Source organism: Patiria miniata, unplaced genomic scaffold (genome assembly GCF_015706575.1).
Source record: "Patiria miniata isolate m_02_andy unplaced genomic scaffold, ASM1570657v1 HiC_scaffold_29, whole genome shotgun sequence".
NCBI classification, from domain to species: Eukaryota; Metazoa; Echinodermata; class Asteroidea; order Valvatida; family Asterinidae; genus Patiria; species Patiria miniata.
This window is the reverse complement of record NW_024037068.1, coordinates 25,413,071-25,431,240: the sequence shown is the minus strand read 5'-3', so window position 1 is coordinate 25,431,240 and position 18,170 is coordinate 25,413,071. Positions and strand designations below refer to the sequence as shown.

Genomic DNA, 18,170 nt, shown 5'->3' with positions numbered 1-18,170 from the left:
AAAAAAAAAAATCAGTTAAAAATCCATTTTTGAAGAGCACGGGGTATTATGCATCTTTTAAAGGGAATGTACAACATTTGCTTTTGCTGCAATTTTCAGAAATAAATGGATTTGGAGGATAAGTATGTTATAGCAAATATTGTTAAACTGACTAGTTTCACTTTTTGGGCTTGTAGATGCTGAAACCAAGAAAACCAATCATGTTCTTGTAGTCTGGTTCCCTGACCCCACTTAAGATGAAACGGATCAATTTATAGAATTTGGGGAATTGTAGGTCTAAGGTCAGAGAATCAGTCTAGCAGACTTGTACTCCTTCACAGGTGTGTAATCAATTGTAGAGAAAATGCGGAATAAATAAATATGAAAAAAGTAGGAACAGTTTTTGAAAAAAAAACGTTTTCTCCAACGCTGGTCGGCCGGCCAGCGTTGGCAAAATAAAGTTTTTCTTGAAAAGTCAGCACACCAGGAGCCACGATTTTACCAGATGCTTTAAACTGTCATTCCCTAACCATCCAGTAAGGTATGTCGTGATAATTTTGTTTTTTGATGTTTGCAAATGTTGTATCTTCCCTTTAAAGAGGTTTTCACAATCCTGGAATATGCAATCGGAATTGACTCCCAAATCCAAATATGTCACAGTTGCCCAAGCCCAAGTATTTGGTACTTGGTACTTGGTTGGTTCTTCTCCTAAATTCTCTGCAGGGGAGTTTTAACAGTACCGGTACATGTACGATGTAGTATCATATGTTACCAGCACCGGTCGTTTTGATCGGCGCGTCCTGCTGACTGTGCTTCATCTTGACCAGCTTCTGGATGGTCAGGTTGCGAACTTTGACCTCTTGGCCCAGGGAGTCTCGCTCCTGGAGGAGCTCCACCAGCTCTACAGAGATGTCTGAAGGATAGAAGAAGTGGAGAACGGAGGCTTTGAATATTCATGAGTTCAGTACATCAATAATGGAACAAACTGAGTTGTCGTTTAGTCAATAATTATAAAGTCACACGTCAAGTGACAGGGTCTTTCAAATAAAATCTGACATACATGTTAGTAATGCGTCGTCATTTTTTGCAATTTGTTTGTTATTTAATTACTAAATAAATACATTACCGGTAATTAAAGGGAATATACATCATTTGCTTTTGCTGTAATTTTTCAGAAATGGATGGAATTGGGGGGTTGGAAATATATAGCAAATATAGTTACACTGACTTTTTTTAGGTTTTGGGTTTGAAAATGCTATAAAAAGCAAGAAAAACAATCATTTTTCTGTAGTCTGGTTCCCTGACTCCATATAAGAAGAAACAGAGCAGTTTACATACATTGGTGAATTGTAAGGTCAGGGAACCAGTCTAGCTGGCTTGTACCCGTTCATAGGTGTGTAATCGATTGCAAACAAGTGCGATGGTCAATTGGGGCCAGTATTTGAAAAAAAGCCAGTTTTTTCCAACGCTGGTCGGCCGACCAGTGTTGGAAATTGATACAAAAATACCACTTTTCTTGAAAATGACAGTATACCAGATGTCATGATTTTACAGGAAGCTTTACACTGTCATTCACTAACAGTCCAGCAAGGTATTTCAAAATGATTTGGTAGTTTTATTTTTTGATGTTTGCAAATGTTGTATTTTCCCTTTAACCTATTTGCAAAAAACAGGCCTACATGTGCTACAACCTGACCTTGTTGGCATGAGTTTTTACTGTACAGAACTATTCTGACTTTTAACAGAAAGGAAATCAACACTGCAAGCTCAGCTGCACTCTATCTGCTTGGTCAATTATCCATGTAATGATGACAGTAGCCAATTGCATATAAGTACCTGTACCATTGATTAAATCCTTCAACACCTGTGCAAACACACCAAGCCTCTTAGACTTTAATCAAGCCCCTTATGCACTGAATCAATCAATACTATGAAGTCCATTATCGGAGTAGTGTGCACAACATGCATACCCGCAAAAAAAGCATATGTGGATGTTCTGTCCAACATATTGACCCATCGGTACTTACATGCATGTATGTAGTTCAATTATTTTTTAAAGATGATAGGGCCTACCGTTACTCAATGCTCTTCAAAAAATTGATTTTTTTTTTCTCCAAACAAAATTTCAATGTGTACATTCTATGTTTTGTTTTAACGAAGGAAAAAAAACAACTTTTTTCCGGTTTTGGGCATCTCCAACCCTCTGAAAAATAAATTTCATTTTGTGCACAATGAACCCGCCCTGCGAGAGACGAATATAATATTGTCTGGCAGCCAATAATTTGATTGTTGCGAAGAAATAATGTGTTCGATGTCTCATTCAAAAGTGAATAACTTTCTATTTCTTGGGAAATAGCACTTCAAAGTTGAAGAAAAAAAAAACAAAGCTATTCTTCAAGATCAAACGGGAGGGAACGTATTGGTACCCCTTCATTTACCCATTCTAAGGGTTAGCTACCAATGGCAGTACAGTCGAGTCTCGTTAAATTAATACAAACTCGTTCGGACAGGTACATGTAGCTAAATTGTTTGTTATGTCAGAATTTTGTATTAAGAGGAATATCAGCCCCACTCATTGTGCACATAAATGCACAGTCGGGACCAAGGCCTTATGTTGTTTTAACCAGAATTTGTAATAACAGAGTTTGTACTAACGAGAGTCGACTGTATACATACAGGCATTGCTCCGTGTTTGCCTTGTGTTTGATCTATTTTGTACAGAACAGATGGTGCATGTGCCTTTAATTGTCATAACAACATCGGCCTAATGAGAAGGATGAGCCTTTCCAATATCACCAGTCTCAATTAAGTAACTGCCAATATGCTGAGCGTCATCTACACGCAGTACTAAAAACCTGCTCAATATAGTCAGATCAATAATAAAGTAGAGAGAGATTCCTCATTATGATAATGATGGTATCTGCTCCATGAGGAAGGAAGCTGAATAATATCTGGACTGTTTTTACAGCGTCATCATTATATCATGCAGCTATGAATTTATGATTCATCGTAGACGTGTACATGTTATATCCATGTAATACGTAAATGCACCAATGTACAAATATTATTCATGTTCGCTGGTGATCAAATTTCTTTAATCCCATAATATGCAAAATATTCAAAATAATTGCTGAGACCAAAAATTTGCTTCCAATTACATGGTATTTAATAAAAAAAAAAAAAATGGGCAATTGTTTTTGTATACGATCATATGGAGGTGTCTGCCTGTAGTCAAGGGTAAAAAGTAGTAGGCCCTACATGTACATGTCTACTAGTATGCTGTCATTTTTTAGAAAACTACATACATGTATGTACCATCATTTGCTCACAATGGCTACGAGCAAACAATCGTGCTCTCAACTTTTAATCTAGACAAGGCTAGGTGCTTTGCGTCGAGAAAAATAAAACTGTGAACATGGTTAAGTATGATATCTACTGAGCTGAACTTTGGACAGGTTTACTTTTGTAATAACCTGCTTCAGATTTTCTGTATTGTTGTTCCTCGAATCAGCAAAAACAATTGTTTTGCAACGTGTCTATTACCTTTAAACAGTAAAACTAAGAACGAAAGTGGAATCCATGTGTTCCTAAGATTTTTCATTTCTTAGAAGTTTTTGAGGAATTTGTATACACATACCTTTGATGAGCCCCTCCAGTCTGGAAACCACTGCCTTTATTTGGGCTCCGCTCATGCTGTTCACTGAAAAAAAAAAAAAAAAAAGGTTCAAGTTTTGGTACTATACTGGGAAGACTTTTTTGGCACTCCTCATGTGGTCACAGACTGCAAAAGTTGAGATGTGAAAAATAAGAGGACTAAAATTAATAGACTGACAACTGGGATATCAAATATAGGGGCATGTTTTTCTTCAGGAAGATCACTCTTTATAACACCTGGCCAGAGTTTGGAGTTTTTTCTTTAACTTTTGGCATTTGACGGCTTCAGAAATGACCCCGGAGCAAGTGATTTCCCAGAGCCAGAGACAAGGTCTAGGTTCGGAAAACCCCTCGGCCAACTCCTCCTACATCTCGCTCCCTCTACAGCTGTGTCTGAATTTCTTGGTAAAGGCTGACAGTGTATGTGGCTTCAACAGCTCATGTACAGTATGTGGTTTGACAGCCATAGCAATGTAATTTTAACACAGCCCAAATTGGGCATTTCAGGGTTTGCCGTAAGCCGTTTCACGGATACCGCCATCTTTGTGGTCACGTGGTAATCTCCGGGGGCATTTCACTAGAAATACGTACAATCATGCTGGGTTGTATCCTGAGCATGATTAGGCCCCACCCGTGACAACAACGATGCATGGCGGTATCTCTGAAACTGCTTATTGATGAGATGAATAGCCGTAGCCAAACAATGCCCATTTCACTCATTTGAGACATAGCAAAATACTTACATTGTTGCCTGTCCATTTTCTGTTTGTTGCTCCATCGCTGGCTCTCAAATCTCACGTCCTGCTTCACTTTCTCCTTTTCAGCATCAGGAACAGTCAGTGAGTCTGATTTTGATCCTTCGGAAAATTTGCTGTCATTATTATTGTCCGTCAATTCATGAACTTTGCTTTGTCTAATAGGACTTGTACTGTCTTGACGTGTGCTCTGCAGCGAAGCCTTTCTAGGTGACTTTGTTGGACTTTTCACGTTTCCAACATAAGGCACTGGGGTGTCAGTCTTTGGTTCAGGATTGCTGTCGACACTGATGGTCGGGCAAGATCCTGTTTTGCATCCCACGTTATCGTTGCTGTGCGACTTGGTGATGCTGCTCGTGCCGTAGAGATACCGGGAATAGCTCTTCCTCAGTTCAACAAAACTAGTATCCAGGCTGTTCTCACTATGCCGTCTCAAGAGGGCGTCCTCCGTCAGCGCCCTGAAGATGATGGGGCTGCTGGAGCGCGTGCAGGGGTTGCTGTGGACCTGCAGCAGGTTCTGCCGGTTTCTTAAGTCCTCGTTCTTAGCGTAATTGATGATCCACTGGAGCTTGTCCCCGATGGTGTCCTGCAGCCCGAGGGTGGGGAAATCACTTGGCACGCTGATGCCCCGCCGGTGGGGCAAGGGACTGTGCTGGTAGGGGCGCCGTCCAGCCTGCGCAAGGACCTGGTGTGATTTGGCAAGGCAACTTTCGTGAGCAGCTATCCCCGCATGTAACACGTCCGGCATCTTGTTGAACCCCTTTTGAACGGGTTGTCGTGTCGAACTCAGGTGGCACAGTTTGCATGACGATGCTAGCTGTTCACCCGTGTCCAGTCCACAGATGCCACATGACTCGCTGCTCTCTAGGCTGATCGACACAAAGCTGTCGTCTGCGTCTTCTTGTGTTGGTGGAGTTTGTGTTGTGACTGACATTTTTCTTTATATTGATGCACTGAAACCAGCAGCACAGCAACAGTGTAAATAACTCTACAAATAGAAAAGCAAACAAATTTACTGTTCAATGAGTCATCAGAATGTCACTGATCACGATTATGATGTCTTTAGTTCAATTAGATTCAAAATGGATGAAAACGTTTTTTAAATATGAAAAACACCACCGTGCATTTATATGTGGGTTGATTTTTTTTCAACAAAACATATCTGCACACAGAAACAAAATTTATTTTTTAAATATTTCCTTCAATTAACTTCTTTCGGAAGAATTCCAGACATACCGGTAGACATCCATATTTTTTCCCTGCAGTGACCTATCAGCCATCAGAAAGCGATAAAATACAATGTATCCTAAGAAATCAAATTTAGCAGGGAAAATAATATTGAAGCATTTACTGAGAAACCACTGGAAATTGTTCAGACCAGTCTCATAGGGTTTGTGCACAGTGTGTCAAGTGATGTCCAGGTATGGTACTCTTAGAACTACATGTATGATGCATCTAGTCCGAGTAATTTGGACCGAACTTATCGCCTTTTTTAACATTTGGACATGGTCTGGCGATAGTAAGGTCCAAGCTAATACCGAGACCTAGACAACACAGTCCCAAAAACCAACATTTTCCAACAAAAAACATCAGATTTCACCTTCAAAACGGCCTCCAAATTACTAGATATGTCACCTGAGGTACAAGTAGACATAGATGATTAAGATGGTTGTACTTAAGTTTACTTACGATCCGGAAAAAAAGTGAAATTTTCCGTTCAATTCTGAAGACCCCCTCTGCCTAGGTCATTGTAGGTTGTCGTTGTTGTGCTCACGTTCAAAACTGCATGATAATGGCGTCTGACCTCGACCTCATGCAAATGTCTGGACGGCGCGCTTGCGCATAATGCACTGCATGCACGGCAGATTCCCCTGCGCCGCGCCGACGACTGTTTCCTGATGTAGAGCGCCAGCCATGCGCCTGGCTAGCCAGCGCGACTCCTAGACGTACCGCCAACTTACACAGCACTCTACATCAGGAAACAGTCGTCGGCGCGGCGCAGGGGAATCTGCCGTGCATGCAGTGCATTATGCGCAAGCACGCCGTCACTACATTTGCATGAGGTCGAGGTCAGACGCCATTATCATGCAGTTTTGAACGTGAGCACAACAACGACAACCTAGGCAGAGGGGGTCTTCAGATTTGAACGGAAAATTTCACTTTTTTTCTGGATCGTAAGTAAACTTCAGTACAACCATCTTAATTATCGATGTCTACTTGTACCTCAGGTGGCATATCTAGTAATTTGGAGGCCGTTTTGAAGGTGAAATCTGATGTTTTTTGTTGGAAAATGTTGGTTTTTGGGACTATGTGGTCTAGGTCTCGGTATTAGCTTGGACCTTACTATCGCCAGACCATGTCCAAATGTTAAAAAAGGCGATAAGTTGGGTCCAAGTTACTCGGACTATGATGCATCATAGTCCTAGGAGTACAGGTATGGAACTCTTTCCAAATTTTGGAGTTAACATTTAGCTTTAAATATTTCTTTCAATTGACTTCTTTTCAACTATTTGGGCCTATAAATAGGCAGTCAACTCTGTAAGGTTCTGGATAAAAAAAACCTGAAAATAAATAATAATTTCACCATTACAATATAAAGTTACAATTCTAAGAAGTGATGTAATTTCAGTAAACTAGTGTCTGTGAGTGCATTGCAACATTCGTCTTCTAATCAGATTATTTCTAGCATGCAAAAACATACATCTTTTCCACTTCCATGCTAAGAAAGTAAGATTAGAAAGCATATTCATGATCACCCCACCTGTAAACGGTAAACACACGATAGAATGACAATGCCAGTAATTCGACAAGTACACATCGTCAAAAAGCATTTCGCACAATGAAGGGATTATGAGACGGGCATTCTCGCACGCACGCCACGTTCACACACTACACATGCAGTAGGCACGCAGTGAAAATTTAATCATGACAAAAATGTGGATTTTTTTCTCACTTTTAAACACCAAAATTTTACAGCATGACACTCACCAAACTGAGGAAAATCTACTCTTTCCGACCAGCTCAAGTTGTATCTTCAACACAACCGGAATTCATATTGAGAGTGGTTTTCAACGGGCCTTTGTTGTGCACGAATGCATACTTTCGTTTGGCGTCACGTCATGTGTCGTTGCGACCACAATGTTTTGGTGTTGATATCGACGGGAATATTTCTCAACGTGTAGTACATGACAGAGAAAATTGTAATTGTTGGACTTCTATGCACATGCTGATGAGACGTTTATTTGCTTTTTCATCTAGTAACGTGTGCTATGGTTTTAGTTCAACATTAAAATAGGTATATTATCCCCGAATTAACTGAAAACAATTCTGGTCGACCGTCGACCTATCTCTATATTGTGTCATGAACTATCTGATACAAAATAAGGCAGTGAGGTGACGTCACTGGGCGTGCTGTCAAAATCAATCCATTAGTCAGACAACAAAGCGACAGGTGCAACGTCATGAGGCACACACCGTGACAATACTGGGCGCGGGTTGTCCCAACCTTGTTTGGCATAAACAGTCCATGATAACATTGATACGTCATTAAGTGAGGCTCTTCTGTGGAAAAGTTCAATAGTTTCCGGGACGGTGTTCCGGCGGGATGGGTTAGGCTTGTTATGTGGAAGCCGGTCTATACTAGCCGGATACTACAACCCCATTCCTCCCAAGTTTAGCAACTTTTTCAAAGATGTGCCAATTAATCCCCACTAATGTAGGCTATGTAGGTTGCAATCCTTCGTATTGCGTGATTAAACTGTCGATACACAGTAAAGGAAAATAATAAACAAAATTAGGTGGCGGCAACATCAGCGGGGAAAAAAAACAGGCAGGTAGGTTCATTCTCCGTACGTGATCATCCCAAAGTTTTGATGGGAATAGTTTCGAATCGTGTTGATATGGCCTAAACATTAATGTCTTTGAAAAAAAAAGTGGTAAAAAAGGGCATGTATACGCTGATATGGGGGAGGTGATGGAATTGTTTATTTACACACTATGATACAACGCATGCAATGATATGATAACTGAGACTTTGACACGGAACTTGATGGACACAAGGCAGTAGGTATTAAAACATACAGTGCACACACAAATCATGACACACGCGTGGGGTGAAGAATATGCACAATGAAAATTTATTCTTTTAAAAATTAAGGACAGAAATCAATCACCATATTATCGAAACCATAGAATGCTGCATAATAAATATTTTCAAGACAATAGAGGGCGCCATTCCAGGTGGAGTCGTTCTGCACGGGCACGGTTTACGCCGGTATCATAAAATACAGTGATTGCTCATTGTAAAAAGCGCGCCGGATAGTCATCCGCAATTTAGGCTACACATCTGAACTCAGATTGGTAATAATTCTCACATTTTCAGATGAACTGGAAAACCTTGGTAAATATGATTCAAGAAATACTTATTTTCCATTTTGTTGCGGAAAATACTTTGAAAATGGCACTCGACTCTCCATAGACTTTGTACACAACCAAAGAAGTGGCGTCTGCATATTCTTTCCAAATATCTCATTTTGAAGATTTGGCAACTGCACTGGAACTGATGGTCACAGTTTCCGCATTTTTTTTTTTTTTTTGCGTAGTACATGTAGTCATTACTTTTACTGTCAATGTCGTGAAATGTATGATGCCAGAGTATTAAAACAACGTCTGCAGGACTGACACAACTCTTAACTCAATTCAGCCAATCAAACCGTGACATTCCATCGGAGCTTCCCTGTATTTAAGTAAACACCACTTCCTGATTCACACGCGCGTGTTTACATGTTGAAGTCCCGGGTGTCTAAAATTCGATCATCCTGTCCGCCATAAAATTCCCTCCGTAAATTCTGCTGAGGAGACCGACGGTGGAGTAATCACATCGAGACATGCAAGATGGCGAGTGCGGCGGGAATTATCAACCATCGGCGGACCATTCGCCAGGCCAGTCTCAAGTCGGCTGCCAGCGCATCGGACATCTTGATGAGCATGGGATTTCCCAAGCACAGAGTGTACGTATAAATCATGGAGGAATAAGGGCTCCATTAACGGGTAACCGTGATCGTGTTTTAGTATAGGATTAGGAGTATGACACCTCGGTTCTTATCCTACATGTCCTAAAACTCCGGGATCGGGAGCCCCAGAGTTCGGGTACTCGCTACGGGAATATTCCCATGGCCATCACTAATTATTCCCTTGTTGAGTTTCATCAGCCATCACTCAGAAAGTGATAACTGGATAAGGCCCCCCCCCCCCAAAGTTCTACTTCCGTCTTCCGATTGTCGGTAATCCTTACTTTTAGGACCCCGTTCCTATAGAAGGGAAAGACTCACCAAATCAGTTGACTAAATGACTCTCAAAATTGACATTCTGATACTTCTTGGCACATCTGAACAATTAGTGACACCTTGAATATCACTCAGCAGAATTTTGTGGAAAGAGGGCAGGGCTTTGATTTATGAGGGAAATTAAGGGGTAAAGACGACGGTGACAACCAGAAAACTGACTCAAAAACCAAGATGGCAAACATGAAAGCTCGATGCAAATGAAAGCTTGATGCTGATTGGCTGATAAAAAAATAAACATCTTATTTATTTTTTTTAGCAGCCAATCAGCATCAAGCTTTCATTATGTTGGGCTTTCACTCGTGTTGTGAGAACTACAACATGCACCTGACTGCAAACAAAGGTAGGAAAGTCACATTTCCTTTGAAAGTGCTTTCAAAATTACAACTACATGTAACATGAGTTTATATGGAAAAAAAAAGACTGCTTTAGCCTTTAGCCTGCAAAAATCACTTTGGTACTGGACAGTCATCTGCAAAAGTCAGTTTTGAATAGAACTCGTAAAAAATAGAGGTGTAAAAGATAAGGATTACCCGATTGTCCTACACATGGCATTCGAAAAAAGGAAAGGAAGGTTGTGATTTTTTTGGGGGCCAATCTGTTTGTGTACGATCATATGGAGACGTCTGTGTGTAGTCAATTTATGGTGTTGGGCATGTTGGGTGTTTTTTTCCTAATTTCCCCCCCCCCCAAAAAAAAAAAATTCAGGTAGGGGCTGTCAGAATAGGGACTAGGACTTAGGAGGGGAAACCGGAATCAAAACTATTATTTTTTTGTTGCCTAATTTATGTCCTAAAAGTAAAATTTAGCAGGGAAAATATTGAAGCAAAAACTCCTGAGAAAACACTTTTTTCAGACCAGTCTACATGTAGTAATAGGGTTTGTGCACAGGGTGACAAGTGATGTCCAGGTATGGAAATCTTTCCCTCGCGACTAATGTTTTACAAGGTTCCCACTTAATCCTGTATTTCACTTGAGACCTACGATTTGTACATGTAGGCCTACCAATTCATACTTTGCCAGTTCAGGAAGTTGTAATGTTTGTGAAATGTTGATTCTCTTTTATTAATTAAAAAAGATTTGTTTCAGATTTGTTCTTAAATGCACCAGTGATAAAGTCAAATTTTTTGGGGGGCCTGAAACGGGCCTCCGAACCCCACAGTACCACACTGTGGCTTCGCAAGTTGTACATTCCCCCCACAGGTTTGAAAAAATCCTGGGGAGAACCTAGTCCGAAAATTTGGGACTCTCAATACTGTGTATGAGAGTCCCAAAACTTAAGGTATTGAAAACATGCAAAACAAGAAAATAGACTGGCACCTAAAACAACCAGTCCAACACAGCTTCAGTACTGCATCAATCAACCATGCCAAAAGAATTTAAGAAACATGTGGCATGAAGCGGGAACTAGTCTCAATTTACTACACATTTCTCCGTAGTCAAGCCACCAGACTATTGACACTGAATGAAGAGGTCAGCCTTTTCAAATAGTTGGACCATGGCATGGTTGGACATGTACCAGTCTAGTCTTTAGCCCCATTTTGAAATCAGTTGACTTCCCTCTCATGTGTAAAATATTGAAGAAATGTCTCCTTTAGAAATTGAATTTGGTCTGCAAACTTGGTTGGTGAAATACTGAGGACATTTTCTTTGCCCCAGTGGAATTTTTGGAGAAATTTGCTGGCTAAACTTGGAGTAAAGCTAGTGGGCCTGATTTAGTTTTGCACGTTTCAGAGCACTCCAGAGCCCTGTCTGGGGAGAACCCTGATGAACACGTGCCGCACGTACCCATATAGTTTTATGGTTTTACTTCCTGTTCTGGTTTCTATACATTGTACATGTACATGTGCTTAAATGATTGTTAAATAGGATGTTGACAGGTCATTGAAACTACAACATTTGTGTACGTGCACGTTACATAAATGCCATAAATTTAACTTCATATTCACAGAGGACTTTGTAAAGAAATTGTAAACTGCAGGGTGTCCCAAACAACATGACCCTCTCAGGGTTGAAGCAGAATTTGAAAAAATGAAATGTTATTTCTACTTTTCTTACATAATTGTGAAGCATGTACTACATTTTAATCTTCTGTAAAATCTCAGTCGGATTCAGTTCACTGGTTTTCCAAATAAAGGTTATATTACAAATTCTGTAACATAGTTACTATTTTGCACCATTCCAAGTTTAGGATTTGGCTTAAGGCCAAACAAAATGTCTGAAAAATCTCATGGCTGTGTAAAACTAATTATAATGTAGCGAAATTATGGTCCGAAGTTAGGACGCCCTCTTTAAGTTGGTTTATTCATGAATGCCGTGACGTATGCATACCGCGCGGCTATATAAGCAGTGCGCGGTGGCGGGAAAGTCACTCTGTGGCGGGAAACAGTTCGAGGCAGTCAAAGTCCTGTGAGTAGTTCTGTACCTTCCGTCGTTGTCCCGTCTGTCGTAGTTACTGCAGAGTCCGCACAGAGTCACGTCCGTTGAAGTCCCATTAGAGTCACGTCCAGTTTACTGTTAGCCTTGTGAGTAGTTCAGTGTAGTCCAGTGCACCCTTTTCTTGGAGTAAATAGACCAAGTCACCGCAGATATTTAAGCTCTCCCAATTGGCCAGGAATTGTGTCTACTCAGTGTGTTACCCTGTTTAGGTGATCATAGGCGCCACTAAAGTAATCCTACCAAGGTGATCTTTGTTTTAAATAAATCATTACTCCAATTACACATCGAGTTTGAGTGCTGTTTTGTAGAAACATCAGACCCCAGTCCCATCCCATTCCCCTGTGTCCGCCCAAGTACAACCCCAGTGTGTGGAAGGAAGCAGCTGCGAGCGCCTGGCGGTAGACTGCCCCAAAACGGACCTGTTCTCCTTCCCTACAACCGCTCGTCGGGTCGGCAGAGGGCAATCCCAGGCTACGTCGACACAGGCCGCCACAATAATCTGAATGTGCATCAAGCCATGGCCTCTTGACATGAGTGTCATCAGGTGGGGGAGGCAATACATTTGAGTGTCCCTCCCATTCAGTGGTCTCCCCAACTATCCGTTTGTAAAATTAACGCCCGCTTAAAAATGGCTCTAGGACAATTCCACGGTAACGGAAGGACATTTTCACTCATTAAACAAAAATTCAAATGTATGTATCACAGACACTGTTCATAGTTACAGCAAACAAATGTCGAAATTGTATTGCTATAATGCTACTTTCATTTTCCACACTTTTGGGGGGCATGAATGCCTCCCGTTTATGAATTATGAATATTAATGAGGTCGGTAACGGAAGGACAGTAAAACGGACAAGTGTTTTCCAACTTACTCGCGTTTTGCGTAAACTCTGTGAATTTTATGGGGCAATTATATTTTAAAGGTAAGAAATGGAATCCCTGAAGCTTTATCCATACTATACCGCCTTTCATTTGACTTGAAGTGTTTCGGTAATATAATTACAACGTTTTAAGCAGATTATGATTTGGTAACGGAAGGACGGTAACGGAAGGACAAAAGGTTTACTCAATTATAGCATGAACAAAATGTGAATTTACACTAATTATACAAGTGAAACAAATTGCTGAAATGTGTAACTGAATGTGAAATCAACAATATTCAGACCTGGCATAAATAATTATACCCAAGAAACTATTCAGATAAAGGTAGAAGCCTGTTAATTAATGATAACAAAAGAAAAACGAAAACTACCCAAAACACATAATTCACGAACACAAGACAACTACAGAAATAGACTTCAAACCCATCACCTCAATCCTTAAAAGTTTAAATACACAGTTTTTGAGCACTTGAGTATATTGGTTACATGTTCACCAACAACTTTTAATAATAATACCGGTAGGTTCAGTGGTTTACCTAAAGGGGGGGGGGGGGGACCATCCTACATGTACATTTAAGGTAAAAACATCTACCGGTAGAACTGATGGCTTCAGTTAGGTGTTGCTTTTAATTGAACTCTAAAATCAATGTTTGAAATCAAATTACAATGATTTAGAGTAGTAACAATTAATTTATAAACATCCAAACTGAAATTGTTAACTTAATTGGGCATAATTTGTCAAAGATTGCACCTCACATGTCTTACACATGTAAATTGAATGAAAGTGCCCCAAAGTACCGGTACTTTCTGCCATCTCATTTTTGACTTAATTTGCTTCTGGAATGGCTTCACAGAATTCGTATCTTTCTCTATTGTCCATGAATGCTGATGGCAGCAACTTTATGATTTGATTTTCTGCAACAACTCCATACATGTACAAGTACTGGTACATCAGCATATATGTACATGTACATTGTACATGTTGTACATGCCTGTGCCTTCCTTTGTAATAAACACCTTGCCCTGCTTATCCCGCTTTTGTGAAGGTGGGTCACATGAATGTCCTTTCAATGCTCATTATACATGCATGTATTTCCAGTGATTTTCATTTTTCAAACATGGGCGCAAATGTCGTAACATTTGATAAAAATACGATTTGTCCTTCCGTTACCGTCCTTCCGTTACCAATTTGGTAACGGAAGGACGTGATTTAATTAATTGTAATTAAAAAACGAGAAGTACAGCAGTGTCAGTTATAATGTCATATTGAAGGCCTACCTAAACTTGCTTTACACAATAACTTTCGATGCATTCATACTGCAAGTTTTAAAAATAAATTAAAAATATGTATTTTTTCGGTAACGGAAGGACATTTGCGAAAGGCTGAAATATTAGAAGTCACTGAAGCGAAGCAAATTACGCAAAATGTTAAAAACAAGTTTTAGTAGGTTTTTCAAGACCAATACTTTCTCATGATAGAAACTGATGGCATTAGTCGTATTTTTGTGTGTGTTTTGGTAGAATACTTTCATATCACTATTTATCACATTTTTAGGATTAAAACAGGATTATTACATAATCCTATTTTTTGGTACCGAAATGTATAAAAAATAAAATTCTGACTTCAAATCTTGAAAATATAGACTTTTAGCTTTCATTTGATGCCAAATTTGTTTAAGTCACATGTATTTGATTTTTTTGGTGTCATGTCCACTTTGGTGTGGAATTGCCCTCTATGGTACAACCAACATTTTTACCATCTACAGTATGGAGATCTATACAAAGTATATCTACAGTTCAGTTCAGTTCAGTTCAGTTCATTTAATATTTCCACAGTTTTAACAAATAAATTCATGTATTTATAACAATTAACGTGTGAATAAATCATAGAACGAGGGTCCCAAAAGAAGCATACATGTACATGTACATGTGGCTTGTAAAAAATGTTTCATTGTTCCTCAGATAATTGTCAGTGTAACATGGGGTAGGGCGTAGGTTACGGTGGTGCTGATGCCATCAGACTGAGAACAAACTGAATGGTTAGTGTGGCATTGACCCCAACACTGAACAATAGGCCTACATGTACATGATGTGTCAACCTTAAAAAAGAAACTTGGGCATTCAACCATATACATGTATAACAATGTACATGATGATGCAGGTACTGTGCCTGCCTTATCTACCATGTCCACAGTTGAGGAAGTACATGTTTGTGTACTCGTGCATGTGTACATGAACCGGTACTTGTGATGTACAAATCGTTGTGTCAGTGCAACAAGGTCGTAACTCTTCTCTGCAACAAAGTCGTATTTCGCTCGAATGCTCCGTGCAACGAGGTCGTATCTCGACGTCCATTGACTTTGTGTGTACATCCAGGTTATTTTGAGTGAGCTACCGGTACAACCTTTTGACATTCTACTCGCTTTTCATGTATGGCCCATTTTAGGAGATACGACCTTGTTGCACGGACACGACGAAATGATGTACACGTACATTGATCATTCCATAAATTTGGGGTCCAAAAGTGTAACATTTTTTGTGTGTCCATATTACACCTGACCTGTGCAATTTGCGATTCAAGTAATTAAAATTGACTTCCAACTTCATGTAATTTTTATTTAGGCCTATTTGTTGCTTGTTAGGTATCACTCTTGGAGAAGGTACCGGTATTAAAAATTGTCCTAAATTTACAAAATCTTATATGAGATGTACTAATAGGGACACACAAAATGTGGATCCCAAGTTTATGGAATGACCCATACACACTGTAAACGTATATGAAAAAAAGATTATTGTGTAAAAATATAGAATATGCCTTTTAAGTTTCAAATTACTATTTAAATGAGTAGTCAGTCAGTCAGTCAGTCAGTCAGTCAGTGAGAAAGGTAAGGTACTGTACAAAGAGGACTCTAGGTACTAGGCTGGCCCTCTGGGACCGTCACAAATGTTTGGTTTCGTTCATCTTAAATGTGCGCAATTGCTGTACCAGTTTTACATAGGCCTAAATGTTGAAAATGACACTACAGATACATCGTCAATAAGGCAGAACACATGAGCTCAAGTCTGTGGTGTACAGGGGGAGTTCATAAATTTTTCAGCCCCCATCATTCAACACTTTAACTTGATTCCCCTGCGTGTACACCCTGGTCTTCTCTTGTCGGGTATCCATTTCTTCACATGTGTACTATTTACATTTGTACCTCCATCCCATGTTAAAAAAAGAACTGTTGACAAATGAAAGACATCCCTTCTGTGTTAAAGGGAATATACAACATTTGCAAACAATGAAAAACAAAACTAACACATTTTTACAAAATACATTGTACCTTACTAGGATTATGATAAATGACAGTCTCAGACTCAAGCATCCTGTAAAATTATGTCACCTGGTGTAAAGTCATTTTCAAGAAAAGTGGTATTTTGTTTAAATTTCCAACAGTCATGATAGTGGTCGGCCGACCACCATTGGAAAAACCTAACTATTTTCCAACTACTGCTTCAAATTTACCATTTTTTCAGTCCGAATTTTCTTTGCTTATTGGTTACATGTTCATGTATGGGTGCAGGCCAGCTAGACTGGGTCCCTTACCTTACAATTTTCCGGCATCTATAAATTGATCCATTTAATCCTTAGTGGAGTCAGGGAATCAGACTACTTGAACATTTCAGTTTTCCAGCATTTTTGAACACAAAACTTCAAACATGTCATTGTAACAATATGTGATCTATTATACTAACCCCTCAAATAGTTCATTTCTGAAAATTACAGCAAAAGCCAATGATGTACAGTCCCTTTAAAGATTGGTTTTCATGAGGTACCAGTACAGGTATAGGCCTACTAGTCATTCCATACATGTACATAATTCCTGGGATAATAGAACCAGCACCCGATTTCACGAAGCACTGCGACGCGTCGCAACTCGAGTTACGACGTGTAACACGTCGCAACTTGAAAGTTGCGAAGTGTTGAACGCGTCGTAAGTTTCTTGACAACGGCTTAAAACACGTCGCAAGTTAAGACGTGTCTATTGGTCATCGCAAAATAAGAAGAGTCATTTCTAAGCCAGTTTTATGCCACAAGCATTACATTAACGAGATTATAATACTGAGGCAATGTGTGTTAAGTTGTAAATAGAAAATTCATTGAATAATTATGAATTAGACCGGAATATTAGAGTTGAAATTTCAAAGAAGCTACATGTATACAGTCCAATGAGAGCTTGTTTTTCTTCAAAATTGCATCGCACGGCCGCCATTTTGTTTTACGTTTTAACAAATTTCGAGCTGAGATCCGACGACTCTTTGTTGAATATCAGACGACTATTTACTGTACGCTGACTAAAGACATAAAACAGTCACCGAGTTGTGCTATAAATACACCTATGACGCGTCGCACTTACGACGTGTTTAGTGAAATGGATCGCATGACGCGTCGCAGCTGCGACGCATCGTAGAGATACGACGCGTCGCAGCGCTGCGATGCATCGTAAGTTACGAAGAGTTTGATGAAATCGGGTGCTAGCAAAACTTGGATTTTTATTTCTGCTTCAATATAATGTTGAAAAAAACCCCCCCCCCAAAAAAAAAATATAAAAAAAATAAATAAATACAACTGATGCTGTCACTCACAAGTCCCAGTATAACAATTCCAATAAACTGTGACAAAAAACATTCGTTTGTCATTATTTGTCTCCCGTTACCATTCACTTTTTGTGACTTGACTTGTGATCAACTTACCGGTACCTGTAGTGATCAGGCTAAAATTCTGCTTCCGATTACATGGCATTTGAAAATTGGGTAGGTAGGTAGGGAAATTTCTTTTTTGGCCAATTTTTTTGGTGTACGATCATATGGAGGCGTCTGCGTGTAGTCAAGGGTAAAAGGTAGAAATTGATGGTTTTGGGTGTTTTTTTTCTCATTTTCCCCATAAAAAAATGATGGCATGGGCTGTTAGAATAGGGTAGGTAGGGAAACCAGAAGCATAACTATTATGTGTGTGTGAACCATTACACGCAGGCCTTCCCATCCTCTGATGAGCTCTTGAAAGTGGTCAAAAAGCATACTGTTCATGATGCACTGAGTCGATATCGATTTAAAGTGATTGTACAGTCAGTCTTCTT

General features: G+C 39.7%; 2 protein-coding genes across 2 annotated transcripts in view; one reads left to right on the top strand and one right to left on the bottom strand.

Annotated features, from left to right (window-relative positions):
- Window positions 1–473: 473 nt before the first annotated feature.
- Window positions 474–7,575, bottom strand: LOC119736138 (protein EURL-like). Its single transcript, XM_038210149.1, has 4 exons — window positions 7,377–7,575; window positions 4,377–5,376; window positions 3,617–3,679; window positions 474–892 (listed from the first exon to the last, which is right to left on the bottom strand). Exons 2-4 carry the CDS (start codon window positions 5,320–5,322, stop codon window positions 741–743), a joined length of 1,161 nt encoding a protein of 386 aa, XP_038066077.1. The 5' UTR covers window positions 5,323–5,376; window positions 7,377–7,575; the 3' UTR covers window positions 474–740.
- A 1,549-nt stretch (window positions 7,576–9,124) lies between these two features.
- Window positions 9,125–18,170, top strand: part of LOC119735687 (ubiquitin-associated and SH3 domain-containing protein B-like) — a 30,884-nt gene continuing 21,838 nt past the window's right edge. Inside the window, exon 1 of the mRNA XM_038209540.1 lies at window positions 9,125–9,397. Within this exon, the coding sequence (XP_038065468.1) occupies window positions 9,282–9,397 (116 nt within the window). The 5' untranslated portion in view covers window positions 9,125–9,281. The remainder of the gene's footprint in view (window positions 9,398–18,170) is intronic.

Excerpts from the sequence above, each read along its gene's own strand:
- LOC119736138 (XM_038210149.1), bottom strand. The coding sequence starts at position 5,322 with ATGTCAGTCACAACACAAACTCCACCAACACAAGAAGACGCAGACGAC. Across the intron at positions 3,680-4,376 it reads GAAAATGGACAGGCAACAAT|TGAACAGCATGAGCGGAGCC; the intron begins GTAAGTATTTTG and ends TTTTTTTTTCAG. Across the intron at positions 893-3,616 it reads ACTGGAGGGGCTCATCAAAG|ACATCTCTGTAGAGCTGGTG; the intron begins GTATGTGTATAC and ends TCTATCCTTCAG.